General features: G+C 41.6%; 1 protein-coding gene across 1 annotated transcript; it reads right to left on the reverse strand.

Moving 5' to 3' along the window:
• Positions 1–303: 303 nt before the first annotated feature.
• lrrc71 (leucine rich repeat containing 71) lies at positions 304–15,727 on the reverse strand. The gene is made up of 17 exons (XM_064980629.1): positions 15,352–15,727; positions 15,136–15,174; positions 14,699–14,833; positions 13,831–13,950; positions 13,439–13,514; positions 13,130–13,204; positions 11,452–11,520; positions 11,198–11,357; positions 10,957–11,040; positions 10,450–10,524; positions 9,939–10,043; positions 7,426–7,513; positions 7,263–7,342; positions 7,136–7,162; positions 4,663–4,774; positions 1,402–1,493; positions 304–1,228 (listed from the first exon to the last, which is right to left on the reverse strand). Exons 1-17 carry the CDS (start codon positions 15,425–15,427, stop codon positions 1,106–1,108), a joined length of 1,536 nt encoding a protein of 511 aa, XP_064836701.1. The 5' UTR covers positions 15,428–15,727; the 3' UTR covers positions 304–1,105.
• Between the last annotated feature and the right edge of the window lie 571 nt (positions 15,728–16,298).

Below are 16,298 nucleotides of genomic sequence, written 5' to 3' on the forward strand. Positions count from 1 at the left end.
CAAGCATGTTAAGGCAACCTCTTTTCACATGGGGAAAATGGCAAAATGCCGGTCTCCACTCAACATTCTCCCCCCAAGCAGACTTGGGTAGAGGTGGATCATCTTCCTCTGGTTTCAGACAATATGCTGGCTAAATAATCAACTACCAACTTTTGTATTGAAGCTGTTGATGCTTTTATAAACTCCTGACTAGCCAATTGGAGTATTACTGTTATCAAAAGGGAGCTAATGGGTTTGAATGACCTTAACGTCGATTCAGCCCCTTTTTTATAGTTTAAAAAACGTAACGTCACGGTAACACAATACTGTCATCATAACCCCAATTTAATGATGCAACAATTCACATTTTTTACCATTTTTTACATTGATTGCCTGAGTATCGCGCTGGATGGAGCTGAACGTTGACACATCAGGTGCTGAGAGTGTAAAAGACTGGCAGGAGTACCAGGGATGTCCCCATCCCATCCATTGCAGCTCATTTAAAGTTTAACTAGCAGCTAACAGAGGCATGAAATAAATGTTGTCCAATGTGCCTTCACAAATTTTTCTTGAAATGCATTCACCATTCAAATCCTGGTGCGTGCTGGCACCTTTCAAGTGACAACTAAAAAGTATGTAAAACAGCTATTTTTGTGCTTTGTTTGGCTTGGTATCGTAAATGTTTTAACTAAATCAGGAGCTTGCTGATATACAAAGACATTTGAATGGAATTCATTTACTACAATGCATCCAATGTGCAAACAAGGATCCCTGACTGCATCCTGATTCCTACAACTGTTTATTTTCAGAGTTAAATATTTCACCTCTTATGAAGTGAACAGTTGTGGAGGTGTGTAGTATTTCATGTCAATGTTTTTGTTTATTGATTGGACTAGAGTAGTGACACGTGGAAATATTAATGGGGCACTACCAGGAAAAACATCACTATGTAATTCAAATTGAGAAACAAATTGGTAGCCTGGGTACCAGACCTGCTATCATGCCAGTTATTGTCATATGCCAAACAAGAAGTGGCAAGGTGTGGAATGATGGCACAAATTGGTTCTGGTACCAACGATAACAAAATGGGTAGGGGAGTTAAGATGTTCACTCTGCTATCTATAGTTTATGCTGCCTGCCCCTGTTCGTCATCTACTTGAGCAGAGGCCGTTTTGTTGAGAGGATCCCTGAGTGACATCAGTTCTTTTATCTTGAGGAAGGAATCACAGTCTGGAGGGAAGCGGTTTCTCTGTAGAAAAAAAAGAAGAGAAGTGGACTGGGGTCACATTCAGTGTTAAGGACACTGACAACAGGAGTAATTAAGTTGTTTAATTATACGAATCTTCAAGCTTTTGAACCAGCAACAAACACACAATCAATGCACCACACACACACGGAAGAGCTTGAATAGACAAGACTCACATTGAGACAGAGACGAAGCAGACCTCCCCCTTCAGTCTGCGCCCCCACTGAGGACAGGAAGAGGAGCAGCGACTGCTCTGAAAGCCTGTTGCCTACATCCCAATACAAAGACGATTCAAGTCATTGTAAAAAAAAATCTCTCACTTCAACATCACATTATAATTGCAACAAAAAAAAATTCTTCCAATGTCACAACTACAGCAGTTATTCCCATGTGATGAAAGCTGCCTTCACTGAGGATGTTGTTAGTATGTCCCAAATGGCATCCTATTCCCTGTGCTTTACTTTTGACCAGGACCCATAGGGCTCTGGTCAAATGTAGTAGGGTGTAATTATGGATGCAACCTGTGTTGTGAAAGTGGCAGAGGTGGGACCAAGTTACTATTATTAGAGTCACAAGGTTTGAGTCTCTAGTCAAGTCCAAGTCCTGCATTCTAAGAGCAAGTGAAGTTGAGTCAAGTAAAATTAAATCTAGACTAAATCTATCTGCCACATCTTTATTTATTGAGGCTACAGACAGCTGTTTTCACTAGTCTGCAGCACGTTTTGGGAAGAAAATGGAATTGTTGTGTGGCAGATGTGAAATGGCTAGATAGTTAGCGGTGGTGCGCGCTAATAGTGAGACCTAGAAGTAGTTGTTCCCCTTGTTCGGCTTTTGTGGCGCGACACTTCGTGAGTGACTGTGGTTGATGTGTGCAGAGGGTCCCTGGTTCAAGCCCAGGTTGGGGCGAGGAGAGGGACGGAAACCATACTGTTACAGTTGCCTCTAGTTGTGTTGTTGTCCTCCGTTGGCTAGCTAGCTAAAATGTTCCCTTTCCTAAATAAGTCATGGATGGAGATATGAATTTGGACTTAATTCTATGTACTGGCCAATGATTACAACAGTCATTCTGATCCAACCATGAACCTGAGGATGTAAGTTCAATATGTAGAAGGCTAATGTTAGCTAGCTGGCTAATTGTTGCCCATGATAGGAAGTTAGTCTAGCGAGCAAGCATTTTAGCCAGGTAGCCTAGGACAACAAAAACTAAAAGCGTATACTGTATGACAGTGTCACAGACCGTTTCAGCAACATGAAAGACAGGAGGATGGCATTGGAATTTCTCTACAACTAGGGTGAGTCCACATGTTTTTTCTACTTACTGATTTTACCCACGCACTGCTACCGACACACTGAGGTGCACACACTCCTATTACACACAACCACAATGTCTGTATCAGAGGCTATTGCCCATGTATATTTGGTAAATCTGCTTGTATATTTTGTATGATATGGCGCTTTCACCATTGGAGAGCACTTTGTTCTATTGTTGAAATGTTTGCGGTTGACAAACACACAACACCATATTTAATTAAATTAACAGAATTTCTACGTCATGAGTCTTGTGCACATGAAAGTTTGCAATGAACATCGTGCCCACTCGGAAGGTAAGAAATGGTACATGAAAACATATGTCCAAGTGTTTCAATAAACAGTACAGGGATGGAATGTTGAAAAGTTAGCAATTATTTTAGGATTAGATGGAATATGCACACTGAACAAAAATATGAAACGCAACATGTTAAGTGTTGGTTCCATGTTTCATGAGATTAAATGAAAGATACCGACATGTTCCATACGCAAATGTGTTTACATCACTGTTAGTAAGCATTTCACCTTTGCCAAGATAATCCATCCACCTGACAGGTGTGCCATATCAAGCTGATTAAACAGCATGAACATTACACAGGTGCACCTTGTGCTGGGGACAATAAAAGTCCACCCTAAAATGTGCAGTTTCGTCACACAACCCAATTTCACAGATGTGTCCAGTTTTGAGGGAGCATGCAATTGCATGCTGACTGCAGGTATGTCCAACAGAGCTGTTGTCAGAGAAATTAATGTTAATGCCTCCTCCATTGTCGTTTTAGAGAATTTGGCAGTATGTCCAACCGGCCTCACAACCTCAGACCACATTTAACCACGGCAGCCCAGGACCTCCACATCCAGCTTCTTCACCTGCGGGATCGTCTGAGATCAGCCACCCATCCAGCTGATGAAATTGTGAGTTTGCACAACCAAAGGAATTCTGCACAAACTGTCAAATAACTCGGAATTCGATGACCACTGGCACGCTGGAGAAGTGTGCTCTTCTTGGATGAATCCCGGCTTCAACTGTACTGGGCAGACGGCGTGTACGGCATCATGTGGACAAGCGGTTTGCTGATGTCAACGTTGTGAACAGAGTGCCCCATGGTGGGGCTATGGTATGGGCAGGCATAAGCTACGGACAACAAACACAATTACAATTTGAATGCACAAAGATACTGAAGTCTATTGTTGTGCCATCTGCCGCCATCACCTCATGATTCTGCATGATAATGCACGTCCCCATGTCTCAAAGATCTGTACACAATTCCTGGAAGCTGAAAATGTCCCAGTTCTTCCATGGCCTGCATACTCACCAGACATGTCACCCATTAAGCATGTTTGGGATGCTTCTCACAGCAATTGAAGAGTGGGACAACATTCCACAGGCCAGAATCAACTCTATGCGAAGGAGATGTGTCGTGCTGTGACATCTCACACCAGATACTGACTGGTTTTCTGATCCACACCCCTACATATTTTAAGGTATCTGTGACCAACAGATCCATATCTGTATTCCCAGTCATGCAAAATCCATAGATTAGGGCCTAATTTGTAAGTCGCTCTGGATAAGAGCGTCTGCTAAATGACTTAAATGTAATGTAAATGTAATGAATTTATTTCAATTGACTAATTTCCTTATATGGACTGTGGATAGAAGTGGATAGACAATTTTTAGAGCTGAATATTTATTTATTATGGCAATCCTGTCTCCTTACATTTTGACATTTGCGCTGCACCCGATCTATTGCTGTACATCAAATCAGTAATCTGTTCACTAGCTCTCCCGCCCTGTGTTGATAATTTGCTGGTCCAATCAGTGACAAGTGTGCGTTTCTCTAGCCAATCTGTTGCATGTTTTTTTTGCAAGGGCAATGCTGCGGCTACTGTCTCTGGCTGCGTGGAGAGTAATCCACGGAGACTCTGTGCCGCAGAGTGACAAAACATTACAAAAACCTGGCCAGATCATTTCAAGGCTCAAGTCAAAGTCAAGTCCCGCGTCTTGAGGCTCAAAGTCCAAATCAAGTCGCAAGTTATTTTCTATCAAGTTGAGTCTCAAGCCATCAAAGTTGTGACTCGAGTCAAACTCGAGTCCAAGTAATGTGTCTCTGGGAATTGGCGCAGAGTCTGACCTGCTAGGTTGAGGGAAGTGAGGGCTGTGTTCCCAGGCAGAATTACTCGGCCTCCAGTGTGTTGCACTCCCGGCTCCAGCAGGGGGCTCACTGTCTCAACCAACTCTGCTGACTGGTGGAAGGAAACTGGATGAAAAATCTGAGTTGTGTCCCATTAAGCACCTTATTCCTTTTATAGTGTGCTACTCTTGACCAGGGCAAAAGTAGTGCACTATGAAGGGAATAGGATGCTATTTGGGATGCAACTCAGTATCAAAATATTGATGAGGTTTGATTGGACATACAGTGGTAATAATGCTTTAACAGTTAGTTTTATGTACATCATACAGTGCATTAGGAAAGTATTTAGACCTCTTCACTTTTCCACATTTTGTTACGTTACAGCCTTATTCTAAAATGGATTAAATACCCCCCCTTCAATCTACACACAATACCCCATAATGTCAAAGTGAAAACAGGTTTAGACATTTTAGCTAATCTATTAAAATTAAAAAACAGAAATACCTTATTTACATAAGTATTCAGACCCTTTGCTATGAGACTCAAATTTAGCTCAGGTGCATTCTCTTTCCATTGATCATCCTTGAGATGTTTCTACAACTTGGGAGTCCACCTGTGGTAAATTCAATTGATTGGACATGATTTGGAAAGGCACACACCTGTCTTGTAAGGTCCCACAGTTCACAGTGCATGTCAGGGCAAAAACCAAGCCACGAGGTCAAAGGAATTGTCCATAGAGCTCATAGACAGGATTGAGTCGAGGCACAGATCTGGGTAAGGGTACCAAAATATTTCTGCAGCATTGTAAGTCCTCAATAAGTCTTCCTAGAACTGGCCACACTGAACAATCGGGGGAGAATGGCCTTGGTAAGGGAGGTGACCAAGAGCCCGATGTTCACTCTGACAGAGCTCCAGTTCCTCTGTGGAGATGGGAGAACCTTCCAGCACTCCACCAATCAGGCCTTTAGGGTAGAGTGGCTAGATGGAAGCCACTCCTCAGTAAAAGGAACATGACAGCCTGCTTGGAGTTTGCCGAAAGGATCCTAAAGGACTCTGACCATGAGAAACTAATCTACAAAAAGAGTCAACAGAGACTGTACTTTCTCAAAAAGCTGGGATCTTTTAATGTTAATTGTACTATACTGACTCTGTTTTACAAATCTTTCATTGAGTTTTCACTTTTTGTATTGTTTGTTGGTTTGGCAATTCTACTGTCAGCCAGAGAAATATGCTGAGAAGGATTATCACCACATCAAGCAAGGTACTTGGAGTCAAACAGACAGGCCTGGATGAGAACTTTAAGGTCATGGCCCTCCGCAAGGCTCACAAAATCATTTTAGACCCAAGCCACCCCCTGTACCCGGACTTTGAACTACTCCCCTCTGGGCGCAGGTATAATGCATCCCTCGGAAGGAAAAACAGAACTAGACAATTATTTGTGCCAGGTGTGATATTCCTCCTAAATAGCTCGGGCTAATGTTCCTATCCACCGAGTAAGGCCAGCAGGCTAGTCTCTTTTTAATGGTATGTAACTTATGAAAGTTGTATTGTCAATTTGTTTTGTTGTGTACATGACACTGCAACAAAATGTCCCCATGGGTAAAAAGTCAGTAAAGAAACAAGATTCTCTGGCCTGATGAAACCAAGATTTAACTATTTGGCCTTAATGCCAAGTGTCACATCTGGAGGAAACCTGGCACTAATCCCTACGGTGAAGCATGGTGGTGGCAGCATCATGCTGTGGGGATGTTTTTCAGCAGCAGGGATTGGGAGAGTAGTCAGGATCAAGGGAAAGATGAAAGGAGCAACGTACAGAGAGGTCCTTGATGAAAACCTTCTCCAGAGTGCTCAGTAATTCAGACCTGGGCGAAGGTTCACATTCCAACAGGACAACAACCCTAAGCAAACAGCCAAGACCACACAGGAGTGGCTTTGGGACAAGTCTCTGAATGTCCTTGAGTGGCCCAGCCAGAGCCCGGACTTGAACATTTCTGGAGAGACCTGAAAATAGCTGTGCAGCAACGCTCCCCATCCAACCTGACAGAGCTTGAAAGGATTTGCAGAGAAACTCCCAAATACAGGTGTGCCAAGCTTGTAGCGTCATACCCAAGAAGACTCGAGGCTGTAATCTCTGCAAAAGGTGCCTCAACAAAGTACTGAGTAAAGGGTCTGAAAACATATGTAAATTGTGATATTTCAGTTTTTTTAAAACCTGTTTTTGCTTTGTCATTATGGGGTATTGTGTGTAGATTGAGGGGGGAAAACAATTTAATAAATCTTAGAGTAAGGCTGTAATGTAACAAAATGTGGAAAAAGTCAAGGGGTCTGAATACTTTCCGAATGCACTGGATATCCACCAAATCCAAACATTGTGCATTTCACAGTCTAAGCTTCTTCTCTTTGAAAAGAAACACTAACATGTTGTCATCTGTGAGACAAACTGCAATGTACACATACACCCAAACAAACACACCTTATTCTGTGTAGCATTGGCCTTCTCCTGCAGAAAGAAACAGAGGGACATGAGCTGTCCACAATGTACATATTTCCAAGGGGATACAATGCATTTAACCTGAGTCTAACAGGGTCTCTGTTGGTACCTCTTGATCCAACACAGATGGGCGCTTCTCTTTACCCCCTGACTTTCCCCCTTTACCCCGGGGCAACTTGGTGTCAGAGGCTGAAAGAGGGAACAAGAAAAACTAAGGTATAGAAGAGAGAGAAATATTATGGTTATCATAAGGGTTTATGACAATGCTTTACCTTTTCTGGCCAACTTTGGTTCCTCTTTCTTTCCTGCTACCCCTCCTGTCTGGTTTGCTGCTGGCTTCTCATCCTTTTTGGCTGTGTCCTAAAAAAAAAAATCAAGTGATTAATCTGAATATGAAGGAACCTTTTTTTCTGTGTGTTTATGAAAGAGATCATACTGTATGGGTGGTTTCCCTGAGACAGATTAAGCCTAGAACAGCGTTTCCCAAACTTGGGGTCGCGACCAACGGTGGGGGTCGTCTGATTTTAAAATATATATATATATGTGTGTTATCTTTATTTTAACAGTGAAGACATATTGAGACCTAGGTCTCATTTACAAATGCGCCTTGTGGATTCGTAAAGTATTCAGACCCCTGGACTTTTTCCACATTTTGTTACGTTACAGCCTTATTCTAAAATGTATTAAATTGTTTTTTTTCTGCTCATCAATCTACACATGATACCCCATAATAACAAAGCAAGAACAGGTTTTTAGAAATGTATAAAAAATAAAACCCTTGAAATAACACATTTACATAAGTATTTGGACCCTTTACTGAGTACTTTGTTGAAGCCCCTTTGGCAGTGATTACAGCCTCGTCTTCTTGGGTATGACGCTACAAGCTTGGCACACCTGTATTTGGGGAGTTTCTCTATTCTTTTCTGCAGATCCTCAAGCTCTGTCAGGTTCGATGGGGAGCATCACTGCACAGCTATTTTCAGGTCTCTCCAGAGATGTTCGATCAGGTTCAAGTCCGGGCTCTGGCTGGGCCACTCAAGGACATTCGGAGACTTGTCCCGAAGCCACTCCTGCGTTGTCTTGGCTGTGTGCTTAGGGTCGTTGTCATGTTGGAAGGTGAACCTTCGCCCCAGTCTGAGGTCCTAAGCAGGTTTTCATCAAAGAGCTCTCTGTACTTTTCTCTGTTCACCATTCCCTCGATCCTGACGAGTCTCCCAGTCCCTGCCCCTCAAAAACATCCCCACAGCATTGATGCTGCCACCACCATGCTTCACCGTAGGGATGGTGCCAGGTTTCCTCCAGATGTGACGCTTGGCATTCAGGCCAAAGAGTTAAAACTTGGTTTCATCATACCAGAGAATGTTGTTTCTCGTGGTCAAGAGTCCTTTAGATGCCTTGTGGCAAACTCCATGCGGGCTGTCATTTGCCTTTTACTGAGGAGTGGCTTCCTTCTGGCCACTTTACCATAAAGGCCTGATTGGTGGAGTGCAGCTGAGATGGTTGTCCATCTCCACAGAGGAACTCCGGAGCTCTGTCAGAGTGACCACTGTGATCGTGGTCATCTCCCTGACCAAGGCCCTTCTCCCTCGATTGCTCAGTTTGTCTGGGCGGCCAGCTCTTGGAAGAGTCTTGGTGGTTCCAGACTCTTCCATTTAAAAATGATGGAGGCCACTGTGTTCTTGTGGACCTTCAATGCTTCAGATATTTTTTGGTACCCTTCCCCAGATCTGTGCCTCAACATGGCCTCATGGCTTGCTTTTTGCAATGACATGCACTGTCAACTGTGAGACCTTATATAGTCAGACAGGCATGTGCCTTTCCAAAACATGTCCAATCATTTGACTTTACTACAGGTGGACTCCAATCAAGTTATTGAAACAGCTCAAGGATGATCAATGGAAACAGGATGCACCTGAGCTCAATTTCAAGTCTCATAGCAAAGGGTCTGAATACTTATGTTAAATAAGGTATTTCTGTTGTTTTTTTGTACATTTGCAAACATTTCTAAAAACCAGTTTTTGCTTTGTCATTATGGGGTATTGTGTGTAGATTGAGGAAAATAAATAATCTAATCCATTTTAGAATAAGGCTGTAACATAACAAAATGTGGAAAAAGTGAAGGGGTCTGAATACACTGTACACCACTTAAATTATCTCCCCCTTCCTTCCTTCCTTCAAATGTGGCTCTAACTTTTGAAGCTATACGCTACAGATGACTGCCGAAATAAATGAAACACCAACATAAAGTGTCTCAGTATGTGTGGGGCCAACATGAACCAGAACAGCTTCAATGTGCCTTGGCATAGATTCTACAAGTGTCTGGAACTCTATTGGAGGGCTGCGACACCATTCTTCCATGAAAAAGTCGATCATCAAGTCGATCATCAACCATTGCTTGATGCATTCATCGTCGCCGCAGGGGAACCCGACCTAAGACTCTCAGGAACACATTTTTATTGTCTGTTTCCCTCTACAATGCTTACAGGCCATGCAGTATTCATTAGAAAGAACAGGACCAGGCACCAAATTCAAAACAATGATGGTGTTCTTTTCTACATAGAAGATCATATCCAATTTTTGCCTGATGATCTGAACTTCCCGATATCTTTCTAATGCAATTCAGTCACTTCAAACCATAATTGTTTTAGATTGAAGTACTGTCAGTCGGATTTGTAATAGGGTCACGAGCCCAAAATGTTTGGAAACCCCTTTCCTAGACCATGCCTTAGTCCAGGACTAGGCCTAATCAGTGTCTGGGAAACTAGACCCGAGTTCTGGTAGATACTTTTTTCTTAGAGGCAACCTTGGCTCCTTTGCTGACGTTGCGCTCCAGTGAGGAGCTGCTGGGGATGGAGAGAGGTCGTTCACACTTAGAGTCAGCATGAGAGGGCTGGGAAGACAGAGAGAGAGAGAGAAAAGGATCAGATTAGTGTGCGTGCAGTTTAGTTTTGAGTTAGTGTGTAGCTATTGATGTGTTATTCTTCTATAGAAGTGTGTAGGTGTGTGTGTGTGTGTGTGTGTGGCTTGGGATGTTCTAGCGGTCTAAGCCGCTGCCTCCAGAATACATATCCAGGTGAGAGCGTGGGTTTAAATCCGTCACACTGCTTTTCTAGCACACTCTCTCTCTCTTCCTACCTTTCCTGTCAGTATTGATCATCCATTGATCATCCTGTTATTGTTCTATCTAATAAAAAAAATATATGAAAAGCAAATATATAAAAAGAAGTGTGACTGCTCCAGTCCTAAAAAAAATGAATTTAAGAAAAGTAGTGTGTAGGTGTGCTTTCCGCTCTCACCGACTGGTCTCTTCTGAGCAGCAGCCTCCTCCTCTCAACAACCTCGTCATGGGTCAGAGAAAAGGGACCCAGCACCTAAGGAACCCACACAGAGAGAGAGAGATCATTGGGAGGGTAAAGATACAAAAAAAAGACTTGGATCCCAAATGGCACCCTATTCCCTATGTAATGCACTACTTCAAACCAGGCCCATAGGGAATGCACTATTTGGGGCGGCAGGGTAGCCTAGTGGTTAGAGCGTTGGACTAGTAACCGAAAGGTTGCAAGTTCAAATCCCCGAGCTGACAAGGTACAAATCTGTCGTTCTGCCCCTGAACAGGCAGTTAACCCACTGTTCCTAGGCCGTCATTGAAAATAAGAATTTGTTCTTAACTGACTTGCCTAGTTAAATAAAGGTAAAATAAAAAAATACAAATTTAAGGAATAGAGTGCCATTTGTTATACACCCTTTGAAAACTCTTAGTTTATTTTTAAAGGGGAATCATTTGTAAGCGGTTAAGTACCCACCTCTGCCAGACGAGAGGCTCCTGTGTCTCCAATATGATTATTGGCCAGAGAGAGACACAGCAAAGAGCGATTCAGACGCAAACCCTGGTAGCAAAAATAGGGGAGAAAGAAGTTGATACAACAACAAATATCTGCCACGTATCATCCTTCAAGGCTGGTAAATGTGGAAAACACATTTCTACAATTGTGGGCTACATTTTTTACATTTGACTAATTTAGCAGATGCTCTCATCCAGAGTACCTGTGCTATATGAGCAGCACCCGCATCACCAATGGAATTGAAGGCCAGATTGAGTGACAGAAGATTATTGTTGGCAGTCTGGGCTGTAGCGAGGGCTGAGCCAATCAGGCGTGCTCCCTCCTCGCCAATCCGGTTATTACGCAGTGATACATGAGTAAGCCTGTATTGCAGTGATACATCATCATTGAAATGTGTGTGTAAGAATGATTGAAAAAAAAAATATATATAATAATAAATAAAAAACAGGGACTCACATACTGTCTTCAGATATAAGGAGGTGATAACTCTGCTCTGGTAGTGGGTTTCCCTCCAAAACCACAGTCCTAACCGAGAGACAGAGAACATGAGAAGTTCAGGGGCCGACTGTATCAAGCGTCTCAGAGTACGAGCGCTGCCTGAAGATCAGGTCCCTGCTGTCCATGTTATCTTATCATTGTAATCTAAAAGGTAAAACTGATCCTAAATCAGCACTACTCCGAAATGCTTGATTAATACGGGCCCAAATATTCTTTCATTATGCTCTGCATATCTCCATGACACAGGTAGTGAAGCACATTCAAAGAGAATAGGTACGGTGCATTCAGGAAGTATTCACACCCTTTGACTTTTTCCACTTTACAGCCTGAATTTAATATGGATTAAATATATATATATATATTTTTGGCACTGGCCTACACACAATACCCCATAATGTCAAAGTGCAATTATGTTTATTGACATTTTTACAAATGAATTAAACATTTAAAACTTAAATGTCTTGAGTCAATAAGTATTCAAGCCCTTTGTTATGGCAAGCCTAAATAAGTTAAAAGAGTTATTAAAAAAAATTGCTTAAAGTCCCACAATAAGTTGCATGGACTTTGTGCAATAGTATATTTTAATGACTACCTCATTTCTGTATCCCACGCATACAATTTTGTGTAAGGTGACTTTAAAAATCAGTTACAAAGTTTAAAGGCTGTGATAGGAGAAAACTGAGGATGGATCAACAACATTGTAGTTACTCCACAGTACTAACCTACTTGATAGAGGGATAAGAAGGAAGCCTGCACAGAGTAAAAGTATTCCAAAACATGCATCCTGTTTGCAACAAGGCACTAAAATACTGCAAAAAAATGTGGCGAAGCAATTCATTTTTTTGTCCTGATTATATTTGGGGCAAATCTCATACAACACATTACTGAGTACCGCTCTCCATATTTTCAATCATAGTGGTGGCTGCATCATGTTATGGGTATGCTTCTAATCGGTAAGAACTGGGGAGTTTTTCAGGATAAAAAAAAAATTGAATGGAGCTAAGCACAGGCAAATCCTAGAGGAAAACCTGGTTCAGATCCTGAACCAGAAACATCTGGTTCAGTCTGCTTTCCACCAGAACTGGGAGAATAATTCACCTTTCAGCAGGACAATAGCCTAAAACACAAGGCCAAATCTACACTGGAGTTGCTTACCAAGATGACATTGAATGTTCCTGAGTGGCTGAGTTAAAATTTTGACTTAAATCTACTTAAATCTATGGCAAGGCCTGAAAATGGTTGTTGATCATTGCTAGACAACCAATTTGACAGAGCTTGAAGAATTTAGAAAAGACTAAATGGGCAAATGTTGCACAATCCAGTTGTGGAAACCTCTTAGAGACTTACCCAGAAAGACTCACAGCTGTAATCACTAACAAAGGTGCTTTTATAAAGTATTGGCTCAGGGGTGTGAATACTTATGTTAATTACATATTTCTGTATTTAATATTCAATAAATGTGCTAATATTTCTAAAAACATGTTTTCACTTTGTCATTATGGGGTATTGTATGCAGATGAGTGAGAAAATAATAAATGTAATACATTTTGAATTCAGTCTAACACAATGTGGAATAAGTCAAGGGGTATAATGAATACTTTCTGAAGGCACTGTATATGGTGAATCATCCAATCACCTTAGGTTTGAGCAGAGAGATATTGTATTCTTCAGGGAGGTCAGAGTTCGCCCCGTCAGACCAGCACACCACAGACTGCAACACAGAAGATAATATTGCAAGAGCAATGCCTACCCCCCAAACATTACACTAACAACCAAGTAACAATAAATGTGGGATATTTTGCTCAGTTTCTTCCAGGAAAAGGACATAAGCTGGGGTAAAAAAAAACATGCCGAACATGCCCAATAGAGCTTAGCTTTGCCTTGGGCAAATACTGTATATCATGAAGTACAAAAATATGCATCTCAATCTAAATACAGTACTCACTGCAGATTCTGTAGGTTGCTTAGGGCTGGAAGTGTCTTGTTAAGCACTCGAGCCATCAGCTCATCTACCTTCCACCCTACGAAATGACAGAAACAATGGCTCTGACACTTCTTGTTTGCCATTACAAATTATGTTCATACAATGGCACTACATGGTACTATTTATATTGTTCAATGTGTAAGAGGTGAATATGTAAGAGAAGTGGTAGAGTTCAAATGTCAATGTCAGTGTCTCTTGAGAGAAAGCAGTATTGTTTTAAAACAACTCATATCTTTAAATGATTTTTTCTGTATGTTGTTTACTATCACAACTACACTACATTGTTTACTTTAGGAGTATTCTAATGTTGTTCAGACAGTGATGGATTATGTTTGGTTCAGTTATGCTCTCACCACACACCCTGACCTCCTTAATACTGCGAGGGTCCTCGCTCTCCAGCTCCACTTGGAGGCGTGGTTTAGGGCACCACGTTGTGGTCGCTATACCAGCACCCATCTGGGACTGGCTCTCCTCTGACACCACAAGTATGTAAATGATAAACAGCAATAATAATAAGTGAGCCTGAGTCCCAAATGGCACCCTATTCACTTTATAGTACACTTATGGGCATTGATCAAAAGTAGTACATTATAGGGAATAGGGTGCTATTTGGGACACAACCTGAATGAGGATGAGAGAGCTTGGGAATAATGTGTAATGAAATGTGTGCACACAGGCACACACAAAATGTATACCGTAAATAAAATATATAAAGTATGTAGAAAATATAAATGGGCCAATAGTTTTATAATATAATCAAAAATAATATAAACAAAAATCACCAAAATAAAAGCTAGACAGGTATAATTAAAAATTCCAAAAACAATTAATTTAGCAGTACTGATTTTGTTCTTATGTTTGAGCAAAAGTACACAGCATTAGCCATGGCAAAATGCATAGAATTGATGGGAAATTTGCTTTAACACTGCAAAACAATTATCTCAGCTCCATGGTAGAATATGTAGAATGTGTGTAAATTTGCTTTAAAACTGTAAACATTTATCTCAGCTTCATGAATAATGTTTTAGAAATGCAGGAAATTGGCTTAAAAAAGCAACAGGTCGACCACGCCCATTGTCACGCCCCCTGCAGCGTCCAATACCTAAGCCCCTTTTTGATCTAGAAAAAACCCTGGGTCTAGCAATAGAGAAACGAGTAAGACATGAGGCTTAGCGCCACAGTTTGGTGGTTCATGTGAATGGCTGGTGGACTGTCATTTACCCATGTTGCCTCTCTCTGTGGTAGGAGTGACAGAGGCTGGGGCTCGTGGGGTTACAGCAGGGATCTCCTTCATGCCCAGAAGAGAACACAGCTCAGGGAAGTCCATCTCCAGGCTGCCAGAGCACTGATAATCATCTTTTAGAGAGAAGATCCAACCACAGAATGACATCCAGTGATTCCATCTGTCATTATGACTACCCATTCAGTTTTGCAATAGTATGTCACTGTACTGAGGTTATTAAAAACAGGAAGTTCAATCTGCAGCAACAAACAAAATGTTAGGTACAGTACTATATATTTCCCAAAATAGTACAATCTTACCTGAACCAGTATCTGGGCAACTGAGGTATATCTGGGCAGAGGAGGATGAATATGCCTACTCGTGATATTTATCTTCTCTTCCTCTGCCCAGATAATGTTACTGGTTCAAATCTTACCTATCCTCTGAACTGGACATTTCTCCTGTATATTTAGTCCTAATGGGCAGAGAAAGGGACAAAGAACAGTGAAGTGCTCAGCTATTTAATTAACAACCGAAATATAAAACAAAATAAGCCAAACTTCTGCATCTGCACCACGGTCTACGTAAATAGCACTTGTCATTAGAAACTGGACTTGTCAGGCAAGGCTGGGACTGAATTCCTTCATCTTACCAGCAGTTTTCGAAAACTCATCCTCAACGTTTCCAGCTGCCTTCTCTTTCACGACTTTCTCAACCCTCTTTTTCATCCTCAAGGTGATGTAGCTTAGCTAGCTAGTAAGTAAGTACAGTAGGCAGGTGACGTTAGCAAGCTCGCTAGCAAGCTAAAATTCACAGATGTTGACCGTAACTATACTATAGCTACTGTTGTTACAGTCTAACGTTAGTCAAATGAACATTTCATTATAGCCTCCTAAACGAACAAGAGTAATATTTCGCTTGCTATCTAGCGACATATGCGTTTAGCAAGCTGTGTGTGTTTTCTTTCAGTCCAATTTACGCCACTTTCAGTTGTTTTCACTTGCTTGAAACTTCCAGAGCGAGCTAGACTGGCGTCATTACCCGTTATCACCATGCCAACCGCCCCTCCTTCCCCAGGGAATTGTATTTCTTTATTTCTTTATTTAACCAGGAAGGCAAGTTGAGAACAAGTTCTCATTTACAACTGCGACCTGGCCAAGATAAAAACCAGGACAACATATTTTACTTGAATTTACCTGCAATGGATGGATGGATTTGGGCACTCTCCTTGTCCTGTTTATGTTCTCTGGACCACAGTTCATATAGTTATTTGATAAACCTGCAGGTAACTGCCAAAATAAAGCAAATACTTGCGTAAACGAGGGATGCCAAGTATATTGAAAGCAGGTGCTTCTATGCAGGTGTGGTTCCCTAAGTTATTTAAGCAATTAACACCCCCATCATGCCAAGGCTCATGCATAAAAGTGCCCAGTTGTCCATTATTTTGGTTACCATGGCTAGAATAAAAAAGATCTCACTGACTTTGAAAGAGGGGTCTCAAAGGAGCATTAGGGGTTTAAAGTGTGTTTGTGTGGAGCTGCGCCTGAGACATGGGTTTCCACCAGAATCAACAAAACACTAAATTATGTAATTTCTCTT

The sequence above is a fragment of the Oncorhynchus masou genome, chromosome 12 (assembly GCF_036934945.1).
Source record: "Oncorhynchus masou masou isolate Uvic2021 chromosome 12, UVic_Omas_1.1, whole genome shotgun sequence".
NCBI classification, from domain to species: Eukaryota; Metazoa; Chordata; class Actinopteri; order Salmoniformes; family Salmonidae; genus Oncorhynchus; species Oncorhynchus masou.

Coding starts and splice junctions, on each gene's coding strand:
- lrrc71 (XM_064980629.1), bottom strand. CDS start 15,427: ATGAAAAAGAGGGTTGAGAAAGTCGTGAAAGAGAAGGCAGCTGGAAAC. Junction 10,044..10,449: donor TGCTCAGAAGAGACCAGTCG/GTGAGAGCGGAA, acceptor CTGTCTTCCCAG/CCCTCTCATGCTGACTCTAA. Junction 7,343..7,425: donor ACCAAAGTTGGCCAGAAAAG/GTAAAGCATTGT, acceptor TCCCTCTTTCAG/CCTCTGACACCAAGTTGCCC.